Here is a 20,152-nt window from a genome sequence, read left to right as displayed (position 1 = left end):
AAGACACCAGAGATCTTCCCAAGAACTGGCAAGTCCCCGATGTGCTCTTTCTATTAATTTTACACCCTGCCCAATCAGCATAGGAATACCCAATTAAATCAAATGTGGATCCCCTGGGGTACCAAAGGCCAAACTTAGGAGTATAAACTAAATATCTCAAGATTCGTTTTACGGCCCTAAGGTGAACTTCCTTAGGATCGGCTTGGAATCTTGCACACATGCATACGGAAAGCATAATATCCGGTCGTGAGGCACATAAATAGAGTAAAGAACCTATCATCGACCGGTATACCTTTTGATCTACGGATTTACCTCCTGTGTCGAGGTCGAGATGCCCATTGGTTCCCATGGGTGTCTTGATGGGCTTGGCATCCTTCATCCCAAATTTTGTAAGAATGTCTTGAATGTACTTCGTTTGGCTAATGAAGGTGCCCTCTTGGAGTTGCTTGACTTGAAATCCTAAGAAATACTTCAACTCCCCCATCATAGACATCTCGAATTTTTGAGTCATGATCCTACTAAACTCTTCACATGCAGATTCGTTAGTAGACCCAAATATGATATCATCAACATAAATTTGGCATACAAACAAATCATTTGCAATTGTTTTAGTAAAGAGAGTAGGATCGGCTTTGCCGACTTTGAAGTCATTAGTGATAACGAAAAGAGAGATATCCTATTGAATCAAGCATCTATAACCAATTCTAGGATACCTTAGTAAGTCAAAATGCAATATATGGTGAACATTAGAGTTTTATTAGAGAAAGAAGGCGCTGATGTTTCAGTGGTTACCTAAAAATCCAGTAATGTCCAGCAAGCACCAATCAGCAACACAAATCAAGTTCAAACGTCTATTCAAAGTAATAGAGAAAACATTAATATTTAGCAACCATGCAACAGCTAGCAACGATTAGAAGGCAGGAAATTCAAAAATACCAGCTATGATGTACTCTAATGTTATGAATAGCGCTTTAATGTTTGGAGTTTAAACTACAAGCATAGGTTTCATGATTTAAGCTTGCTTGGCTTAGTGCAGTTCTCCAAAGCTAACTTTAAAAAAAATCATGTTGTTCACAACAATAAAATCATGATAATAGTAAAGTACTTTGAAATATGAATGCAACAGTAACCATTATTATAACACTATCTACATAACTTTAGAGTAATAATCAGTCAAATGGCACCAACTTTAAAATGTAACTGTGTTTGTCCCAAAAGAAAGAGAAGTTGTACTCTAGCGATGACGGTGTTTCTACCATCAAACATCACATTGATAAACATTGATAGGGATTTTTCTTTTCATTTGCTCGAATGTAAATGGAACACAAGAAAGGTTCATCATAAATATTACTAATAGCTTTGTTCCTGGTAGTTTTTGTTCTTCTGAACAAATTGGCATCATCAACCAAGTTTGTGCCCCCTCCCATAATTGTTCAAATACATTAATTGTATAGTACAGGTCTCTGGTACAAGCATTACAGGTTAGGTGTTTCACTTTCACACTATGAATAGTGAATCTTTCTGTTGTCTCATAAAATTATTACAGAGAACACGCAGAATCAAATCAAGTCATTCTATCAAATGGTTAAGTTTAATATTTTTAACTTTCTTTGTTTCCCAAAGTTATTGGAAGCAGCTAAGAAGCAAGAATTTTGGTAAACACGTATGCAGTGTAATTTTTAGGGAAAAGGGGTTAATCTACTCATTGCATTATGCTATTTGATATCATGAGTACTGGATTGTCAATCAAGTTACCAGTTAAAATATGCTCATAGCACTGAGTACAATATGGTAGATGATAGGAAATTAGAACCAGAATTCACATCCTTTAAAAATAGCATAGTACATAAACATCTATGATGATGAAGCAGCCAGTACTAAAACGTATTGTTTGGGCTGTTGCTGATATTTAAAAATCTTTGGACTCACTAACTTTTTAATTATGTTGACAAACACATCTTAATTCCATTGCAGGTAAAGCGATGTGCAGAAATGTCACGCGAACTAAAAAATTTTAGTGATCAGATCAACAGGACAGGTTTAAGATCTTCTGTTCGACCTGCACTTGAACCGGATATTGATCTCGAGGAGTTAGAGGTGCATCACTCATCTTTCTTGTAACAGAAAGTTTTTTATGGCTTCTCTTTCAAAGGTTGCTTTTATGTGCAGAAATGTCACACAAACAAATATCCTACTTAGTGAGAATGAAAACTTTCTTTTGTTTATTCTCTAGGCAAGATTGGGTGAACATGAGCATGAACTGCCTGAGATGAATACAACAGAACAGACCTGTAGCACTAAAAGTATGCAAATTGGGGGTAGGAACAAAATAGACCTAGCAACGTGTCTGAATCCTTGTGTCTGAATCCTTGCATTTGCATCCTACCAGCAGCTGTCGCGAGTGCTCCTGGATACCACTTCTGGATACCACTTGCTCCGCTCGACTCAGGCTCGGCCGAGACAGCTGTCGCACCGATGGAGGGAGGGAGTAGGCGAGGTCCTCCGGCTCCTGATGCAGGAAGGACGAAGGGGGAAGGGAGCTTGCGGACCTCGGCAAAGTGCAGGAAGGGAGCGAGAGGGGAACTGACTCGGACGCGGCACCATATATCTCCATAATCCAGCGCATTGAAGTCAAAGAAGTGGAGGTCGTGGAGCTGACCGAGGGGAACTGGCACAGACGCGGCAGCCTGCGAGAGTGGAGCTGAGGTCGTGGAGCTAACCGAGGGGCGGACGCGGCAGCCTACGAGAGTGGAGCTGAGGTCGTGCCGTCGTGGAGCTGATCGAGCGGCGGCCGAGGGGAACGGACGGTTGGGCGCTCCATCGTGCGGACGGAGGAAGAACCTGCTGCTGTGCGAGCGACTATGGGCCGCCCAAACCTAACTGGAGTATGGGCCGCACCAAAAAAGCAGCCCAAAACGCCTGCACTGCTGTATTGTCTTGCAAAAACTTAGTACCATATTGGCTAGTAAAGGAGACATGGAGCGGCTTATAAGCTTTGGCGCAGTGGCTGAACTGATCAGTTTCAAATGGTGGCTGAAGTGGTGGTCAGTTTCAACTCGCGCAGGCATAATAATTTTTGCTGGACACCTGCGTGAGCCATGACAGAACAGGTCAAAGGCAGAACAAGTCAATGACAGACTACTATTGCTTACTTAATAAGTAGTAGAGATAAATGAGCTGACGAACTTTTATTCTTAACAAGAAAGAAACACACATTGACAACATTCTCCAGACGTGACTCCTCTCTCAACCCTACAGATCATGGATCCAATCAACATCTCCATTCCCTACCCTGAGACTGACAAAACCAACGAATAAACGACACATTACACACAGCGTAACAGAACATCTACAAACCATCCGCTCAGGCAGTGAGGAGGCTCATATGGAGATGCTGTTGGGAATGCCCATGGCAGTGAGCCCCTCGCCCTTCTCGCCGGTGACATCCGACGTGTTGGGGTACAGCAGCATGTACGGCATCTCCACCGGCCCCTTCCGGTTCTTCAACGTCGGGCTGTCGTTCATCGTCCTGATCCGCTTCTCGATCTCCACCAGCCGGCTTCCGAACCTTCTGAACGCGTCCAGCGCCCTGGCGTCCGACGTCCAGCGCTCAGGCTCGTCGCGCTGGCCGAGGTACACCTCGTCGGAGGAGTGCTTGGAGAGGATCTCGATGAGCGAGATGCCCAGGATGGTCTGGAACTGGCTGGTGATGGTGCGGATGAACACCGCGTCCGCCTCCTTCTGCCCCGCCTCCAGCTTCTTGTAGTCGTCGCTGCCCGGCTCCGGCATCGGCCGCCGGCTCACGGTCGGCCGGTTCGGCAGGTACCCGGCGTACGGGTACTGCCCGAAGTTGACGGCCGCGTGCAGCGCGGACGCTACCCAGATGACGGTCGTGCACGCCCTGGCCAGCCGCTGGACGGCGTCCATCCTGGGCCACCAGTCTCGGTCCTTGAGGTCGCCGTGCGCCTCCTCGCGCACCTCCTTCCACCACGCCTGCAGCTCCACGTCGCGCTGGAGCTCGCCGTCGTTGGGGTAGTAGACGTCCAGGTACTCCTTGACCCACCGCTCGATCGCCCACCAGATGACCAGCCCGTCCACGGCGTAAGGGTAGTCCTTGATCAGCAACCGGACACCGTAGGGGCTCGACTGGTCCGGCACAGCCACACCTCTGAAACGCACAACCAGAGGAGCAAATAAACCCGTCAGAACCATCTCGTCACTGCTATAGGCGTTTACTGCTCAATGTAGTTAGTACTATACATGTACGTACCTCTTGACGAGGTCTGCTGGGAGAGCCTGCTCGTTGAAATTCCAGCTCTTGTACACGTCGGAGGACATCCCCAGCGCGTACTTTGCAGGGAACACGGTGCGCTCGAAGATGCCGTCGGCGTTGATGAGCGTCTGGCGTGCCAGGGCGTTGATGTTCAGCGTGTCACGGTAGTGTGGGCTCAGCAGCTTGTGCACTGGATGCACCACGCTCAGCTGCCGGTTCGTTGCGATGACGAACGGCTCGATCACCGCGTGCGTGTTCAGCCTGCAAACACACACAAGATTAGTGTTTTTAGTTGTCTCTGAACATGAAAAAGAACATTTTTGCATTTTGGTATCAAGGAGAAAAACAAATTAAGGAAGAGCTCTCTGTACCAGTGGCTGATCAGCTGATGCCAGGCGGAGTCGTTCACGCAGGCATAAGCCTTGGCAAGTTGCCAGACGTGGCCCTCAGCGCCGGAGTGAGCTGGGGTGTACACCTTGCTGACCGCGCCGTGCTGCTGGCCATCAGGGTGGGGCAGGCTCAGCTCGACGGCCAGGGGCTTCAGCGTGCCATCGTCCTTCAGGAACAGTAGGGTCCTGCTGGCGTAGATGAAGTTCCCCTCCAACTCGTTGATCTTGTTGAGGTACGGCATGAAATGGTCATGGTGGTCTAGGATGAAGAGCCTGTTCTTCTTCAGTGCCTGCACAGGGTTCGTTTTGGCAATCAGTCGATGGTTTTAATCAATTATCTGTATTGAATCTTTCGGTTGTTATAGTATGCGCGTTCAGTCCAAGCATACATTCTGCACTGACAGGCCTTCCATGTTATGCTGGATGTGAGCTTCGGTGATCTTGCTCGTATGGTCTCCGTATTGACTTGGGTCCAGGGTACTTTTAGCTGGGAACTCCTGAGACCATGAAAAAAAAAGAATTTTTTAAGGCCCTTTTACTTAGTTGCGGGGCAGGTATATTGAATTGGCCAGTCCATATGATGGAAGATAGATGCTAACCGTCAGACGTTTGATGAGCACTGGGTTCACGCCTGCAAGCGTCTCCCTCGCAAACTCTTCGTCGGTCCTCCAGCCAAACTTAAACTCTGGAGCCTTTTTCAACACATCTGGTGAGTACCAAGATTTAGCCTCAGTCATGGCAAACCTAAAACCTTTTTAGGACTATTAACATGTAGAAAAAAGGCATTCCATGAAGTCCAGTTACCTGATCTGATGATATTTGGAAGGGGCATCTTCAGGGGGTGGTCATGGCTACCATTGGGCAGAATGCTTCTGAGGAACTCGCTGGGGATTCTCTTCCTGACCTCTGCTACCAGTGGGTTGTTGGGCGCCTCTGGACCCGGCTCGTAGAGCCCAAGGATGTCTTCGAACGAATCGAACTCCTTGGGCGTATCGTCGACGAACGTCCCCAGCGTCGGAAGGACAGCCTCGATGATCGCCTTCAGTGAGTACCCGAGGAAGTCCGACATCTTGAGATGCCCAAACCGCTCGTCGCGCGGGACGTAGATGTTCAGGTTCAGCAGAAACAGCCTGCTCTCCGAGTTGGGGTCTGCGTAAAAAGGTTAGCCAACAAGGGTTTCAGGACAAATTTCTGGCATCTTGTTGTATGGACCAGAATGTAGCTTGCTTCCTTGAACCTACCTGTCTCTGTTGGACGCCGGCCGGTCCTGCAGCGACGGGGATACGGGTGTTCTTGGCTGCCCCCGAGGACAGGCCGGGCATGGTCTTCACCCTTGTCTGGCTCACCGAGGTCGTTGTAGTAGTCGTAACGGTAGACGCGGTCGTGCTCCTTGTATGGTCCAGGATTATCGTCGCCGCGGAGAATCTTGAGCTCGTCCTGCCGGTAAGGCACCAATGCCGCAGGCATTTTGCTTGGCAGATAAGTCTGCAGCACAGGAATTTTGATTAGCTCTGTGTTGACTTGTGTTCTAGTGTTTTCTATTGCGTGGATCTGATCTATTGCCGATATACCCAAGAAGAAATTCTACAACCATAAAAATCACGGTGAGTAAAGTGATTTTTTCGGTCAGTAAATAATCAAGCCATATCAACCGTCAATGCACGACTGGGTGTTGACACCTTTTTCGGGCGCCAAACACTCAACAAGAACCGGCGGCGGTGCTCTCTGCACAGGCGCGGACGGTCCGCGACCAGGGACCGGACGGTCCGCGACCTGGAGCAGGGGCAAAGGTTCCCTGCCTGACGGCCAGACGGTCCGCACCTACAGGCCGGACGGTCCGCGCGTGCGCAGGGGCCGGCGAAAGTCGCCGGCGACGCCTGGATCTCGCTCCCGGGAGGGACCCCGTCGGGGAGGAGAGATCCTAGGTGTTGTCTAGGCTCGGCAGGCCGACCTAGACTCCTCTAATCGACGTAGAGTCGAAGAGAGGCGGAGAATTTGGGGATTGAGAGGCTAAACTAGAACTAGACTAGAACTATTCCTAATGCGTAAGGTAAAAACGAGAAATAGACTTGATTTGTTCGATTGTTGGGGGGTTCAATCGGCCGTAGCCCTTCATCTATATAAAGGGGGAGGTCTGGATCCGTTTCCAACTGTTTCCCGAGTTAATCCCGCGGTTTTAGGTAATAAATCTCGCGAGAAACTAGGAACCCTAACTGACTCTGCGCGCGCGCGGACCGTCCGCGCCACCACCGCGGACTGTCCGGACCGCGGACCGTCCGGCCTCAGCGCCGGACTGTCCGCGCTGCTCAATTTGACTTCCAACATATGCCCCCCTGCCTTTTGGTGAAGGTTGACGAACCAAAAGCATATGAACTAAGCCTGATGTAAGTCACCGGCTTTTCAATATGGAGCTCATTCAATAAAGCACCAATGTATAAAGGCCGTTTCAGATTGTATCTTTCTCGGCCATGACCGTTTGATCAATGGATCAATAGGAATAGAATGGAGGTGCCCCCCAGCCTGGATAGAGAAAGGGACTACGTCAAGGGCGTTAACCCCTCGAGCAGCTGGACCGCGGCTACGTAACTCGTACCCGCTGTCCGTCTTCTCCGGCGAGGTAATCCTCAGCCGTAGGCTTTAGAGAGAGTGTAGGGAGATGGGAGATAAAGCTGATGTATTTCTTATTCCTTTCACTGCCTCATGGTTCCATATAAATAGGCCACTGGCCCGACCAACTAGGTAACTTCTAATTTAGGAAATGACTTATTTGGAAACACTAATTTAGGAAATGACTTATTTGGAAACCAACTCCCCTCTAATTAAGGCCTATCAATTTGGCCACTAATCTAGCCACTTTCCTTGGATGGACCTTCCTTGGTAGTGCTGCTGCTGGCGCCTTCCTTAAACGCCCTAGCCTCAGCCCTCCTGGCGTCGCGGGCCCGCGTGTAGGTGCGGCCCCACATGACATCTCTCCCCCCCTCGAGGTCCAGCTCGTCCTCGAGCTGAAAATCTGGGTATGTAGCGCGAAACTTGTCGAGGTCCTCCCAGGTCGCCGAAGTGTCTGGTTCGCCCCTCCACTGGACCAGCACCTGTTGAACACCCCGTGCCAGGCGAGCGCGTTCCACCCGAGCCGGCTCTGGAACAATCGCCCCATGATGGATGTCGGGTAGGGGCGGTGGGGCGGATGGAGGTGCCCCTACAAACTTCTTCAGGGTGCCCACGTGGAAGACGTCATGAATGCGGGCCTGTGGTGGTAGCTCCAGGCGAACGGCGACATTGTTGATGAGCTCGATGACGCGGTAGGGTCCGAGGAAGCGGGGCTTTAGTTTGCCCGATGTCTGTTGTGGCAGTGAGGACGGAGCTCGCTGGCGAAGTCGAAGGAGTGCCCAGTCGCCGACTGCATATGTCACTGGCCGGTGTTGCTTGTCGTAGTGACGTTTCTGCACCGCTTGGGCCTGCTCGAGGCGATAGCGCACATCGGCCAGGAATGCCTCGCGTTCCTCCATGTTGCGTGCGACCGCATCCACCCTCGTTTCACCAGGCTCATAAGAGCGGATGGAGGGCGGGTCACGACCATACACCACCCGGAATGGCGTCTCCCGGAGCGAGGACTGGTATGCCGTGTTGTACACGTATTCGGCCCACGGCAGCCAGCGAAGCCATTGTCGAGGACGGTCGCCTGTGAAACAGCGGAGGTACATAATGATGACGCGGTTGGCCGCTTCCGTCTGGCCGTCGGACTGTGGGTGGAAGGCGGACGACATGTGCAGCTTAGTGCCCATGAGCCGCATGAGCTCACGCCAGAACGTCGAGGTGAACACCGGGTCGCGGTCGGACACCATGGATTGCGGCACACCATGGAGGCGTACAATGTCGGCGAAGAAGGCCTGCGCCACCGACTCGGCGGTGTATGGGTGGCCGAGGGCGATGAAGTGGCAATACTTGCTGAAGCGGTCGACGACGGAGAGGATCACCGACTTCCCGTTGACACGGGGAAGTGCTTCAATGAAGTCGAGGCCGATGTCTGCCCAAACGACGGTGGGAATCGGTAGTGGCATGAGGAGACCTGCCGGGTGAAGATGCTCCGACTTGTACCGCTGACAAGTGGGACATGCCCGGACGAAGTCCTGCACCAGACTCCGCATGTTGGGAAAATGGAAGTCACGACGGAGGCGGTGTAGTGTGCGCTGGACGCCCTCATGTCCATCGTTATGGACAGCCGCCACAATCTCCTGCAGAAGTGGCGAGGCCGGTGGGATGTATAGGCGCCTGTCATAGAGAACCATGTCGTCGACCACCGCCCATGGATCAGTGCGTGTGCCCGCCCTGACTTCGTCGTGGATGGCAGCCAGAGCGGGCTCAGTAGCCTGGGCGTGTCGGAGGCGGCTGATGAAGTCGAAGCGGGGAGCTGAGATTGCCTGGAGAGTCCCCGTGCCGTCCTCTTCGGTGTCGCGGCGTGAGAGCGCGTCGGCCACCGTGTTCGTTGCTCCTGACTTGTACTCGACGGAGAAGTCGAACCCGAGGAGCTTACCCACCCAATGATGTTGTGGAATGGTCGCCAGGCGCTGATCGAGGAGGTACTTGAGGCTGTAGTGGTCTGTCTTGACGACGAAGCGTCGCCCCCATAGGTACGGCCTCCAATGCCGTACGGCAAGCACGAGCCCGATGAGTTCGCGCTCATAGGCCGCTAGGGAGCGATGGCGGGGCGCCACCGGTCGACTGAAGAAGGCGAGCGGATGAGCCTCCTGTATGAGCACCGCCCCGAAGCCATAGGTGGACGCGTCGCACTCCACGATGAAGGGCTTGGTGAAGTCCGGTAATGTCAACACCGGTGCTGTCGTCACTGCCCTTTTGAGGGCACGAAAAGCGGCGCTTGCCTCGTCGGACCACACGAACCCCTCTTTCTTCAGGAGTGCTGTGAGGGGTGCTGCAATGGCGCCGTAGTTGTGGACGAACTTGCGATAGTAGCCTGCCAGACCGAGGAAGCCCCGCACGGCGCGCGCCGAACGAGGTTGGCGCCAGTCGTGGATGGCCTGGACCTTCGCGGGATCCATAGCGACACCAGCCGCTGAAATGACGTGGCCGAGGTAGGCGACGGAGTCAACACCAAAGGAGCACTTGGACCTCTTGACAAAGAGTCGGTGCTGGCGCAGGGTGGTGAGGACGACGCGGAGGTGCCGGAGGTGGTCCGCCCATGAGGTGCTGTATATCAAGATGTCGTCAAAGAAGACAAGCACAAACCGGCGGAGGTAGGTGCGCAGGACGTCATTCATCAAAGCCTGGAATGTGGCTGGGGCGTTGCACAGCCCGAACGGCATCACCAGGAACTCGTAGAGGCCGTCGTGGGTGCGGAACGCCGTTTTATGGACGTCCTCCTGCCGCATCCGCACTTGGTGATACCCCGACCGCAGGTCCAGCTTGGTGAAGAGGCGTGCACCATGGAGCTCGTCGAGGAGCTCGTCGACGACCGGAATCGGAAACGCGTCTTTGACAGTGAGCGCGTTCAACGCGCGGTAGTCGACGCAGAAGCGCCACGACCCGTCCAGCTTCTTGACAAGGATGACCGGGGAAGAGAACGTCGAGTCACTGCGGCGGACGATGCCCTGGTCGATCATGGCGGCGCACTGCCGCTCAAGTTCGTCCTTGTGCGCCGCCGGGTACCTGTACGGTCGCACCGCCACCGGGGAGGAGCCTGGCTTGAGGACGATGTGGTGCTCGTGGCCGCGTGCTGGAGGTAGTCCGCTCGGCTCGGTGAAGACATCGGCGAAGGCGTGTAGCAGCCCGTCGATGAGGGTGTCGTCGGTTGTGGCGGCTAGGAGAGTCGGCGTGGATGGAGGTGCTACACCGCGCCAGCAGACGTCCCGACCCTCCCACTGGAATGCCATGGTTCGGGCGGTGAAGTCCCATACAATGGGCCCGAGCGTGGCCATCCAGTGCGTGCCGAGGACGACGTCGTATCCCGCTAAGGGCATTACGAAGAGGTCGACGCCGAATACCATGCCGCCCACGTCGATCGGAGCGTTGCGAAGAACGCCCGGGCAGGCCACACGCTCCCCATTGGCCACCGTTGCCGTGAGTCGAGGCCGCGGCTCGATGGTCAGCCCGGAGCGTCGCGCAGCCGTTTCCCCGATGAAGCTGTGTGTGGAGCCTGTGTCGATGAGCGCGACGAAAGTAGCGGCGCCGACGATCACCTGCAGTTGTACCGTATTGCCGACGAGTACCCCTGCGACGGCGTGAAGGGAGAACACCGGTGTCTCCGTGTCGGGGTCCTCCCCTGTGGCGGACTCGTCGGCGGTGTCCAACTCGACGCCGTTGATGTAGAAGATCCGCGTACAGACGCGGTTGTGCCCCCGTGTGTAGCGCTCGTTGCAGTTGAAGCAGAGGCCTTGCCGACGGCGCTCCTCTTGCTCCTGCATGGATAGGCGTTTGCGCCCATCTGCCATGACCGCGGGCGTGGCTGCCTTCTCAGCCGGCGGGGCAGGCAGAGCTAGTCGCGGTGCAGGGGTTGGCAGCAGACCACGGGTGGCGCCCTTGGGAGGCGGCGATGTATATTGTTCCCGAAGCTCCAGCTGGCGCGCCAGGCTCATGGCAGCCGCCAAGGACTGCGGGTTGTGTACCTGGACGTCAAGGCTGAGCGGGGGACGGAGACCCCCCGTGAACAGTTGGACCCGTTGTGCCTCGTCGAGGGGTCCTGCACGTGGAAGGAGCGCCTGGAAGCGGTCCTGATAGTCCGCGACAGACCCCGTGCGGCGGCAATCAGCCAGCTCGAAGAGAGGCGCAGCGCGGAGAGGAGGACCGTAGCGCAGATTGAGCAACTCCTTGAACCTGCGCCAAGATGGAGTACCCTCGTCCGTCTGGACCTGGATATACCACATCTGCGCCCCGTGCTCCAAGTTGTAGGATGCCATCCAGACCTTCTCCTCCTCCATGATGCGCTGCTGATGGAAGTAGGATTCGCAGCGGTTGATGAAGATGAGAGGATCGGTTTTACCATCGTACCGGGGAAAGTCCAGCTTTTGGAACCTCGGTGGCCGGTCCCCATGGTGCTCGCCGTAGCCGATCTTGTGGCCGGAGGCGGACGTGCGGTCGGCTGTGAGGCTGGCGATGGCTTGGGCGTTGGCCGCGACGGACGCCTGCAGGGACTTGAGAGCCTCGGCAAAGGCCTTGAAGTCGTTGGAATCGCCCATGGCTGGAACGCAAGACGCCACAGAGGACGTCGGTGATGTTGGTGCTGCGGCTGGCGTAGTGGTGGACTGGGAAGAGGATCGCCGGGATCGTGATACCAGGTTGTCAAGGGCGTTAACCCCTCGAGCAGCTGGACCGCGGCTACGTAACTCGTACCCGCTGTCCGTCTTCTCCGGCGAGGTAATCCTCAGCCGTAGGCTTTAGAGAGAGTGTAGGGAGATGGGAGATAAAGCTGATGTATTTCTTATTCCTTTCACTGCCTCATGGTTCCATATAAATAGGCCACTGGCCCGACCAACTAGGTAACTTCTAATTTAGGAAATGACTTATTTGGAAACACTAATTTAGGAAATGACTTATTTGGAAACCAACTCCCCTCTAATTAAGGCCTATCAATTTGGCCACTAATCTAGCCACTTTCCTTGGATGGACCTTCCTTGGTAGTGCTGCTGCTGGCGCCTTCCTTAAACGCCCTAGCCTCAGCCCTCCTGGCGTCGCGGGCCCGCGTGTAGGTGCGGCCCCACATGACAGACTATACATATACCATGGATTCATCATCGTACCATTCCATGTTTGAACAGGATAATATACCGAGGATGAGTAAACGGGTGGAAAGTACCTTGGTCTCATAGGATGAATAGGCGATGCTTGTTGTGTCGCCTTTCGAGCCGTTTTGTTTACCCGTTTTGTTTTAGCAGGTGACCGATGTTTCTTCGTTGACCGATCACGTAGAACGGTCTTCTTGCTAGTATTCTTGGGGAGTAACTGATCAAAGGTAGAGTCAGTTTTGATCAACCGACCATATGTGCTTTGTCGTTACGTCTCTTTCCCTTTTAAGGCTTTGTGTGGAGGCTGGCGCCTTTGGCCATAAGCGGATTGTCCGGCAGAGTTAGCCGAACCGTCTGTCTGAGCACCGGACTGTCCGCACGTAGGTGTCACACTGTTTGTGATGCTCAGGCCAGGCTGTCGTGCTTGGCTCATTAATTGTGCCTGCCCCCCGGTGCCTCCGGACTTTTTAGCCTTATCGTCCGGAGCCTTTCGAGCAATCTCCTTTTGCGATATATTTGACGTGCGAGGATCGTCAATGATGATGTCTTTGCTTTTGCTTTTATCGGCCATTTCGGGTCGAACTAAGATCTTTTTGCATGCGATATCTATTGTATTAACAGGAAATGGTTGTGTGTCCACTTGCATTTCCTGAAAAGCCAATCGGCCCTCATTTATGGCCGATTGTACCTGTCGACGAAAAACATTACAGTCATTGGTGGCATGAGAAAAAGAATTATGCCACTTACAATAAGCACGTCTCTTTAATTCATCTATAGGAGGGATAGTATGAGTTAATTTAATGTTGCCATTTTTAAGTAGCTCATCAAATATCTTATCGCATTTGGCAACATTAAAGGTAAATTTAATCTCTTCTTGCCGATTCTTTTGAACCGGCTGTAAGGAAGAACATGCTGAAGATTTGGCCTTTGTTGGCCAAATAAACTCAGCGGTATATACATATGCGGATTCATCATCTGAACTATCACGCTCTATTAGATGTATAGTACGGGCGGCCGATTTTGATGTCTCTTTAAATCGGCTTTCACAGGCTAAAGCCCGCTGATGTAGCTGGGCTATCGAAAAGAACTGGGTCCCATCTAATTTGTCTCTTAAGTAGGATAGCAACCCATTAAAAGCTAACCCTGCTAGCTCTTTGTCTGCGACATGGATCCGAAAGCATCGGTTTCTAGTGTCCCGGAACCTCCGGATATAATCATTAACCGATTCTTCGCGTCCTTGTCGAACTGAAGCTAAGTCAGCTAACCCTAATTCATATTCCCCGGTAAATAAATGTTCATGAAATTTACTTTCTAACTCATTCCAGGAATTAATGGAATTAGGAGGCAGGGCGGCGTACCATGCAAAAGCGGTACCAGTAAGGGATAAAGAAAATAACCGAACACGAAATGCTTCTCCATCGGCCAATTCGCCTAGGTGTGCTAGGAACTGGCCTATGTGTTCGTGTGTGCTTCTCCCATTCTCACCAGAAAACTTAGAAAATTCTGGTATCCTTGCCCCTTGTGGATATGGGACAGTGTCAAACCGGTGATTATACGGCTTTTGGTATGATTGCCCTACTCTGGCTACACTAACTCCGAACTTATCTCGAAATAGTTCAGTCATCTCTTCCCTAATTTTCTCCATTGCACCCGGTGGCAGACCACCGGATCCTGGGCTGTGGGGATCATTTGGTCGGGCATTAGTATACCGACCTTCTTGCCGTGACCGATCGATAGTGTTGATCGGTCTGTGATTGTATGGTGCGTTATGGTTTAAATATGTAGAGGGCGAAACATACTGCTGCTGTGGTGTGTAATAATTTGGTGCATGGTGTGCAACAACAGGTTCTGCGTATGCGTATCCAGCTTGTCCGGTGGTAAATCCGAACTGACCGGTTGCGTTTGCCATTATCGGGACGCCATGTGGTAGTCCTGGTGCGGGCCCAGACTGTCCGGCAGGGAAAGCCGGACGGTCCGCGTAAGGGCCGGACGGTCCAGGCAGAAGCTCGGACGGTCCGACCGCGTCCAAGGTCACCGGTCTACCAAGCAGGGACGACGGTGGTCCTAGGGCGGCCCCAGATTGTCCGGCAGAGCAAGCCGGACGGTCTGCATATGGGCCGGACGGTCCGGGCAGAAGCTCGGACGGTCCGACCGTGTTCATGGGTGCCGATCTACCAAGCAGGGATGGCGGTGGTGGTACTTGTCCTGTATATGAGTTCATCGGCATACCATATAATGGCTGGGGCTGCAAATCCCCATTTGTTGCCGATGTATTAGACATAGATATCCTGTTACTAGTCTCATATGATGGAAAACTAGGAGCAAGAGACTTCTCCAACGTACGCGTTAATTTTCTAATTGACTTTTCTAACCCTACAATCTGTTGTTTCATTTGATCCTGCTGCTGATCTACATACTGTTTAATAAATTGGATGTCGTCGGGTTTACTTACGTTGGGGACTTGAAGCGAAGATAGAAGAGATGCGACGTCAGTCTCTCCATGTTTGACAACTTTTTGGTGGCGATCCACCGTGTATTGTGATAAGAATTTCTCCCTCGCTTGACGCATGTAGTCCTCGTATTGCTGTTGCTCATCGGTCGTCAGACTTTCAACAGCCGGCTTCAGGATATTGTCCGGGGAGATATCGGTGTGATCTTTAGAACCGGCCATTTGAGGGCCTGATTTTTAGTAGATCTAAACACCTTCCCCAGCGGAGTCGCCAAAAGTATGTTGACACCTTTTTCGGGCGCCAAACACTCAACAAGAACCGGCGGCGGTGCTCTCTGCACAGGCGCGGACGGTCCGCGACCAGGGACCGGACGGTCCGCGACCTGGAGCAGGGGCAAAGGTTCCCTGCCTGACGGCCGGACGGTCCGCACCTACAGGCCGGACGGTCCGCGCGTGCGCAGGGGCCGGCGAAAGTCGCCGGCGACGCCTGGATCTCGCTCCCGGGAGGGACCCCGTCGGGGAGGAGAGATCCTAGGTGTTGTCTAGGCTCGGCAGACCGACCTAGACTCCTCTAATCGACGTAGAGTCGAAGAGAGGCGGAGAATTTGGGGATTGAGAGGCTAAACTAGAACTAGACTAGAACTATTCCTAATGCGTAAGGTAAAAACGAGAAATAGACTTGATTTGTTCGATTGTTGGGGGGTTCAATCGGCCGTAGCCCTTCATCTATATAAAGGGGAGGTCTGGATCCGTTTCCAACTGTTTCCCGAGTTAATCCCGCGGTTTTAGGTAACAAATCTCGCGAGAAACTAGGAACCCTAACTGACTCTGCGCGCGCGCGGACCGTCCGCGCCACCACCGCGGACTGTCCGGACCGCGGACCGTCCGGCCTCAGCGCCGGACTGTCCGCGCTGCTCAATTTGACTTCCAACACTGGGTTAATCTATCTATGCGTCCTTGTTATGGATTGCGGTGCAACATGAGCCACATGGCTCTTCTGCATGTTAAAAAAACATTCTTTTCTCGATAATAATGATATGTAGCTCTCCTACGTGTCCGATAAAGAAAATATGATGCAACATGAGATAATTTGGACTTCAGGATGCTCGGTCTGTGATAGTATGATACTGTGATGTACCAGACTTAACCTTTGTATTGATTTCTCCTTTTCTTTGGACTACCAAGAGAGAACTATACAAGACTTGTTACATTTCTTCTGACTCCTATCAACCAGTTCTGGATCGATCAGCAAATGATGGTGAAGGCCCTATACACAAATCACGCAAGAATTTACTGTAGCCAGACGAACACTTTGATTGCTGCCGGCTATCCGTAACATGAGTGATGCGTCTGTGGGTGCGTGTGTTCGATCGATAGTGCAGTACGGACAATAATAGTATATAGCAATAATGGTTGTCGATGCTGTACGGCCGCCTGTGGACTTGACCCGAAGACCAGGCTGGCCAGTTTGGGAGCTAAGGCTCAAACGGTGAATTTTTATAACATGAAGTCTGCACACTACCCAAAAAATGCAGCACAAAGTTGAATTTTTATAACATGAAGTCTGCACGCTACCTAAAAAATGCAGCACAAAGTTGATAGTACATCCGTTTTTTAATATATGATACAGTTGAATTTTAAAAAACTTTGAACACTTATTTTATTCAAAATATTTATTTAAAAATCTAAATTCATGCTTAAATTACCTTAAATAATAAAAAAAATTATAACAAAGTAAATAATAATATATATTTTTTATTGAATAAGCTGAGTGGTTAAAGTTTTTTTTAAAAAAAAATCAATGACGTCATATATTTAACAATGGAGTTAGTATTTGAGATTCTCTCTTACAGTACATTACCCAATATAGAAAAATCAAACGTATGGTTGAATAGCAGATAAAGTTTATCTCATTCCCAGAATTCATAGGTAACCAAATGTCCACTAAACTGGATCTATACCCAATCTAGGTTTTTACATTAATAAAAAGGAGCTAACAGTAGAGCACGTATTCTTATCACGTAAGGATCTAGATATATCTAACATGATACACACATACTCTTTTCGTCCACATGAAATTAGTCGTTTTAGATTTATGCTAAGTCAATCAGTGTCAACTTTAACTGATTATATCAGATATTTTATAAGATTTTACAACATAAAAAAGTTACTAGATTTATCGTAAGTTGAACTACAATAATATATAATTCTTTTAGTTCAAAATAATTTAATTTTATATATGTATTGTTGGTTAAAGTTTAAATAGTTTGATCTAGAACGAACCTAAAACGGTTAGGAGAGTTTTTAAAAAAAAATGATGAATAGTTGACTAGCACCCGATCCGTGCTCTGTAGCCACATTTCGTAGCAAATAAGCTCTGGATGTGTTTATCACACGCAAGTGTGTCACATTGCTCAAGATTTCGTATCCTGAGTAAGAATACTCACGTCGCCAGCGAACCCAAAAAAGAAACCGAAGGGGAAGAATACTCACGTCGTTGGCGAAGAAGACGCGTTCCTGGGAGTAGAGATTGTGCGGGTAGATCCACGAGTTGGCGACGAAGACGACGGTGCCCCTGCCGGGGACGCCCTCGAGGGTGAGCGACTTGAGGAAGAACTCGGCGTGCTGCAGGTTCCTGACCAGGACGGCGCCCGGGACGCCCTGCGACCCGTCCCACTCGAAGCTCACCCGGTACACGGTCTCCCCGTCCGTCGTCGACTTGAGCGACACCACCGCCTCCTCCAGGTGCGCCGCCTTCCCGACCTTGCCGCGGCTCCCGTTGCCTGAAGACTCGTTCAATCAATCAGTCAATCAATCGTTTGCAGTGAAAATTACAGTAAAGTTTTCACGGACGCCATCTCAATCGCATTGAATGCCCCCAAACAACTGTTCCATTCCATGTCCGGGGCTACAAGGTTCCCAGTTCCCAGTTCAGACTTGAAAACGCAAGCCCTACCACACAAAACGCCAAAAAGCGCCTGGGTCGCTGAGACACGGACCCAGGCGCTACGGGTCCCACGTACCAGAGACCAACACACTGCAGGCGGTTATTACGCGCCCGAGGATCCTGTCCCATGCCTGTCTGCTTGCGTCAAGATGGACGGGTGGCCAGAAAAACAAAGTCGCAGTTTTTTTTTTATCAGACGGGCACGGATTCTACAGGTTTTTCATCAGCATCCATTGGAATTGTTTGATAAAATGTTTCTTCGTATCCTTCGTATAGAGAAAAGTAAGGAAAGGGGAAAAACCGAAATGGACGGCGAAACGCACGTCCGACGCATGGCGTAGGTTCCGCCCACGCTCCAGCGAGCGCGGCCGCCGGCGTTCACGGCCCACGGCCACCGGGAGCGGGGGCGTTCGGTCGACTTCCAATCTTCCATAGGGGGGTAGGGGGAGGGGGGCGTGATGCAGGGTCGCGCTTACTGGGGTCGGCCGCGGTGGCGCTGACGAGCTGGAAGGCGACGCCGTCGTCCCAGCCGAGGATCCTGTGTACGCCGTCGAGGAGCGAGGCGTTGAAGTCGCCGACGTCCAGCACCTCCTTCTTGACCAGCCTCACCGTGCCGCGGATCTTTCCCTCGTTCCACGCCTCCTTGTTCTTCCCCGTCAGCCGGTCCGCGACCCCGTGCCAGAACATGGTGGCCGGCCGCTCTTCGCTTCTCGCTTCTCGCTTCTCAGGGAGTGTCCGGTGGGTGTGGGTGTGGATGCCTTGCCCTGCTGCTCGCTCCCTCGCCTCGCCTGCCAATGTGATGTGGCGGCGAGCAAAGGCCTTCCTTCACGCACGGTTGGTGTATGTATGTATGGAACTGCCGCTGCCCTGTGCCGCGAGCCCGCGATAAATAGGCGGGCGGCCGCGGCTGCTTCGCCTCGCGTTCTCTTGCCAGCCCAGCGATGGAGGCGACAGCGACGTGTATACGAAAAGGTGGAAAAAAAAGTGAATGGATTAAAAAAACGATGAGTCGATGATGACTGAGAGACTAAAAAATGCAGGGATTTGGATTAGATGGTGTGGTATACGTCGGCATCACAGGCTTGGGTGTCGTGCGTCTCGTGTTAAATTGTTAATGGTGATGCGGTAAATAAGATAAGATTACACCATTTACAGGAGACCATGGATAGCACGGGCACACGCGCGGTTTCTAACGGGGCTCCGGCGCCGCGCCAGGTCCACGCCGAGCCAGCAACGCGCAGGTGCGATGCGAGACGAGAGCGAGCACGGACGAGACGAGAGCCCGAGCTGACTGTCTCTGTCTGTCCAAAGTTGGCGACTGGCGACGGCGAACCCGCGGAAACCGGCGATGACTTGGAAACCCCCGGGCTGCTTCGCCGGTCAACCGGGCGGCCGTGTCTCGTGTGGTGCCATGTCTGGCTGGCGTCATCAGCAGCTGCTAGCGCACGCCAGGTCCCTCTCCCTTCAGGCTTCAGCGGTGAAATGTTACGGAGCTGTCGTCGCCGAACATCGGCGGTCGCGTGCCGTCCTGATGAATGTTGTTTCATCACAGTGTTCCTGTCCTGTCCTGGAAGCAGAACAGGGACTTGGGCATTTACTGCTCTTTAATTGCACCTGACTTCTGCGTTAGTAGTAATTGAGCATGTGCGTGTTAGTGTCATCTGTCATCCCAGGCATGTGCGTGTTAGCGACCACGGGATAGGATAAAACACCGTGTAACTCGACAAGAAGGCCCCACTCCACTGGGGCTGCTACGGTTTTAACGGTTCGCCAACACCGATTGACACGGCCGTTTAACGGTTGATTGATGAAGAAAGGATTTGAACCAATCGGGTTAGCTAGACTCGTCACTTCCTAAATACTTCCTCCGTTTCTTTTTATTTGTCGTTGGATAGTGTAACACTATCTAGCGACAAATAAAAAGAAACGGAGGGAGTAATCGCGTGAAACAGTCGAATAACACTAAACTGCCATCCAGCCGTCGTAGGATCATATCAGGGTCTGGTTTTCTAAATCCCAATAAAATAAATACACTACGTACTACTGAATGATTGAATCGGATGTCGTCAAAATGCAAGAATTTTCAGAGGGGGAGAGTTTTCTTCGCTACTCACACACTATATTTTTTTTTCCCTTCCTGGCGGCTTGTGACGCTATACGTCTATATAAAATACGCGCTCTTGCCCATTCAACTACTACTACTCCCCCCCTATCCAACTTGACGTCTTGACCATATCATATGCGCAAGTGGATCACAATTTTCGATGATTGGCAACCTGATCCGAATTTAAGATGCCCTGCACTGTAGTACGTATACTAGGAATGTCAGGCGGACTAGAAAGATTAACTACGAATGTATTT

General features: G+C 51.8%; 1 protein-coding gene across 2 annotated transcripts; it reads right to left on the bottom strand.

Annotated features, from left to right (window-relative positions):
* Window positions 1-3,162: 3,162 nt before the first annotated feature.
* lox4 (linoleate 9S-lipoxygenase4) lies at window positions 3,163-18,640 on the bottom strand. Of its 2 annotated transcripts, NM_001112504.2 has the most exons (9): window positions 18,268-18,640; window positions 17,338-17,627; window positions 5,904-6,147; window positions 5,467-5,811; window positions 5,262-5,368; window positions 5,052-5,159; window positions 4,645-4,952; window positions 4,271-4,534; window positions 3,165-4,168 (listed from the first exon to the last, which is right to left on the bottom strand). In NM_001112504.2, exons 1-9 carry the CDS (start codon window positions 18,476-18,478, stop codon window positions 3,382-3,384), a joined length of 2,664 nt encoding a protein of 887 aa, NP_001105974.2. In that variant the 5' UTR covers window positions 18,479-18,640; the 3' UTR covers window positions 3,165-3,381. The 2 variants fall into 2 exon arrangements, with proteins under 2 accessions (XP_035816211.1, NP_001105974.2); XM_035960318.1 differs by lacking the exons at window positions 17,338-17,627; window positions 18,268-18,640 and adding an exon at window positions 14,848-16,111 and having other exon boundaries at window positions 3,163-4,168.
* Between the last annotated feature and the right edge of the window lie 1,512 nt (window positions 18,641-20,152).

This window comes from Zea mays, chromosome 1, assembly GCF_902167145.1.
Source record: "Zea mays cultivar B73 chromosome 1, Zm-B73-REFERENCE-NAM-5.0, whole genome shotgun sequence".
NCBI lineage: Eukaryota > Viridiplantae > Streptophyta > Magnoliopsida > Poales > Poaceae > Zea > Zea mays.
This window is presented reverse-complemented; position numbering and strand designations above follow the sequence as displayed.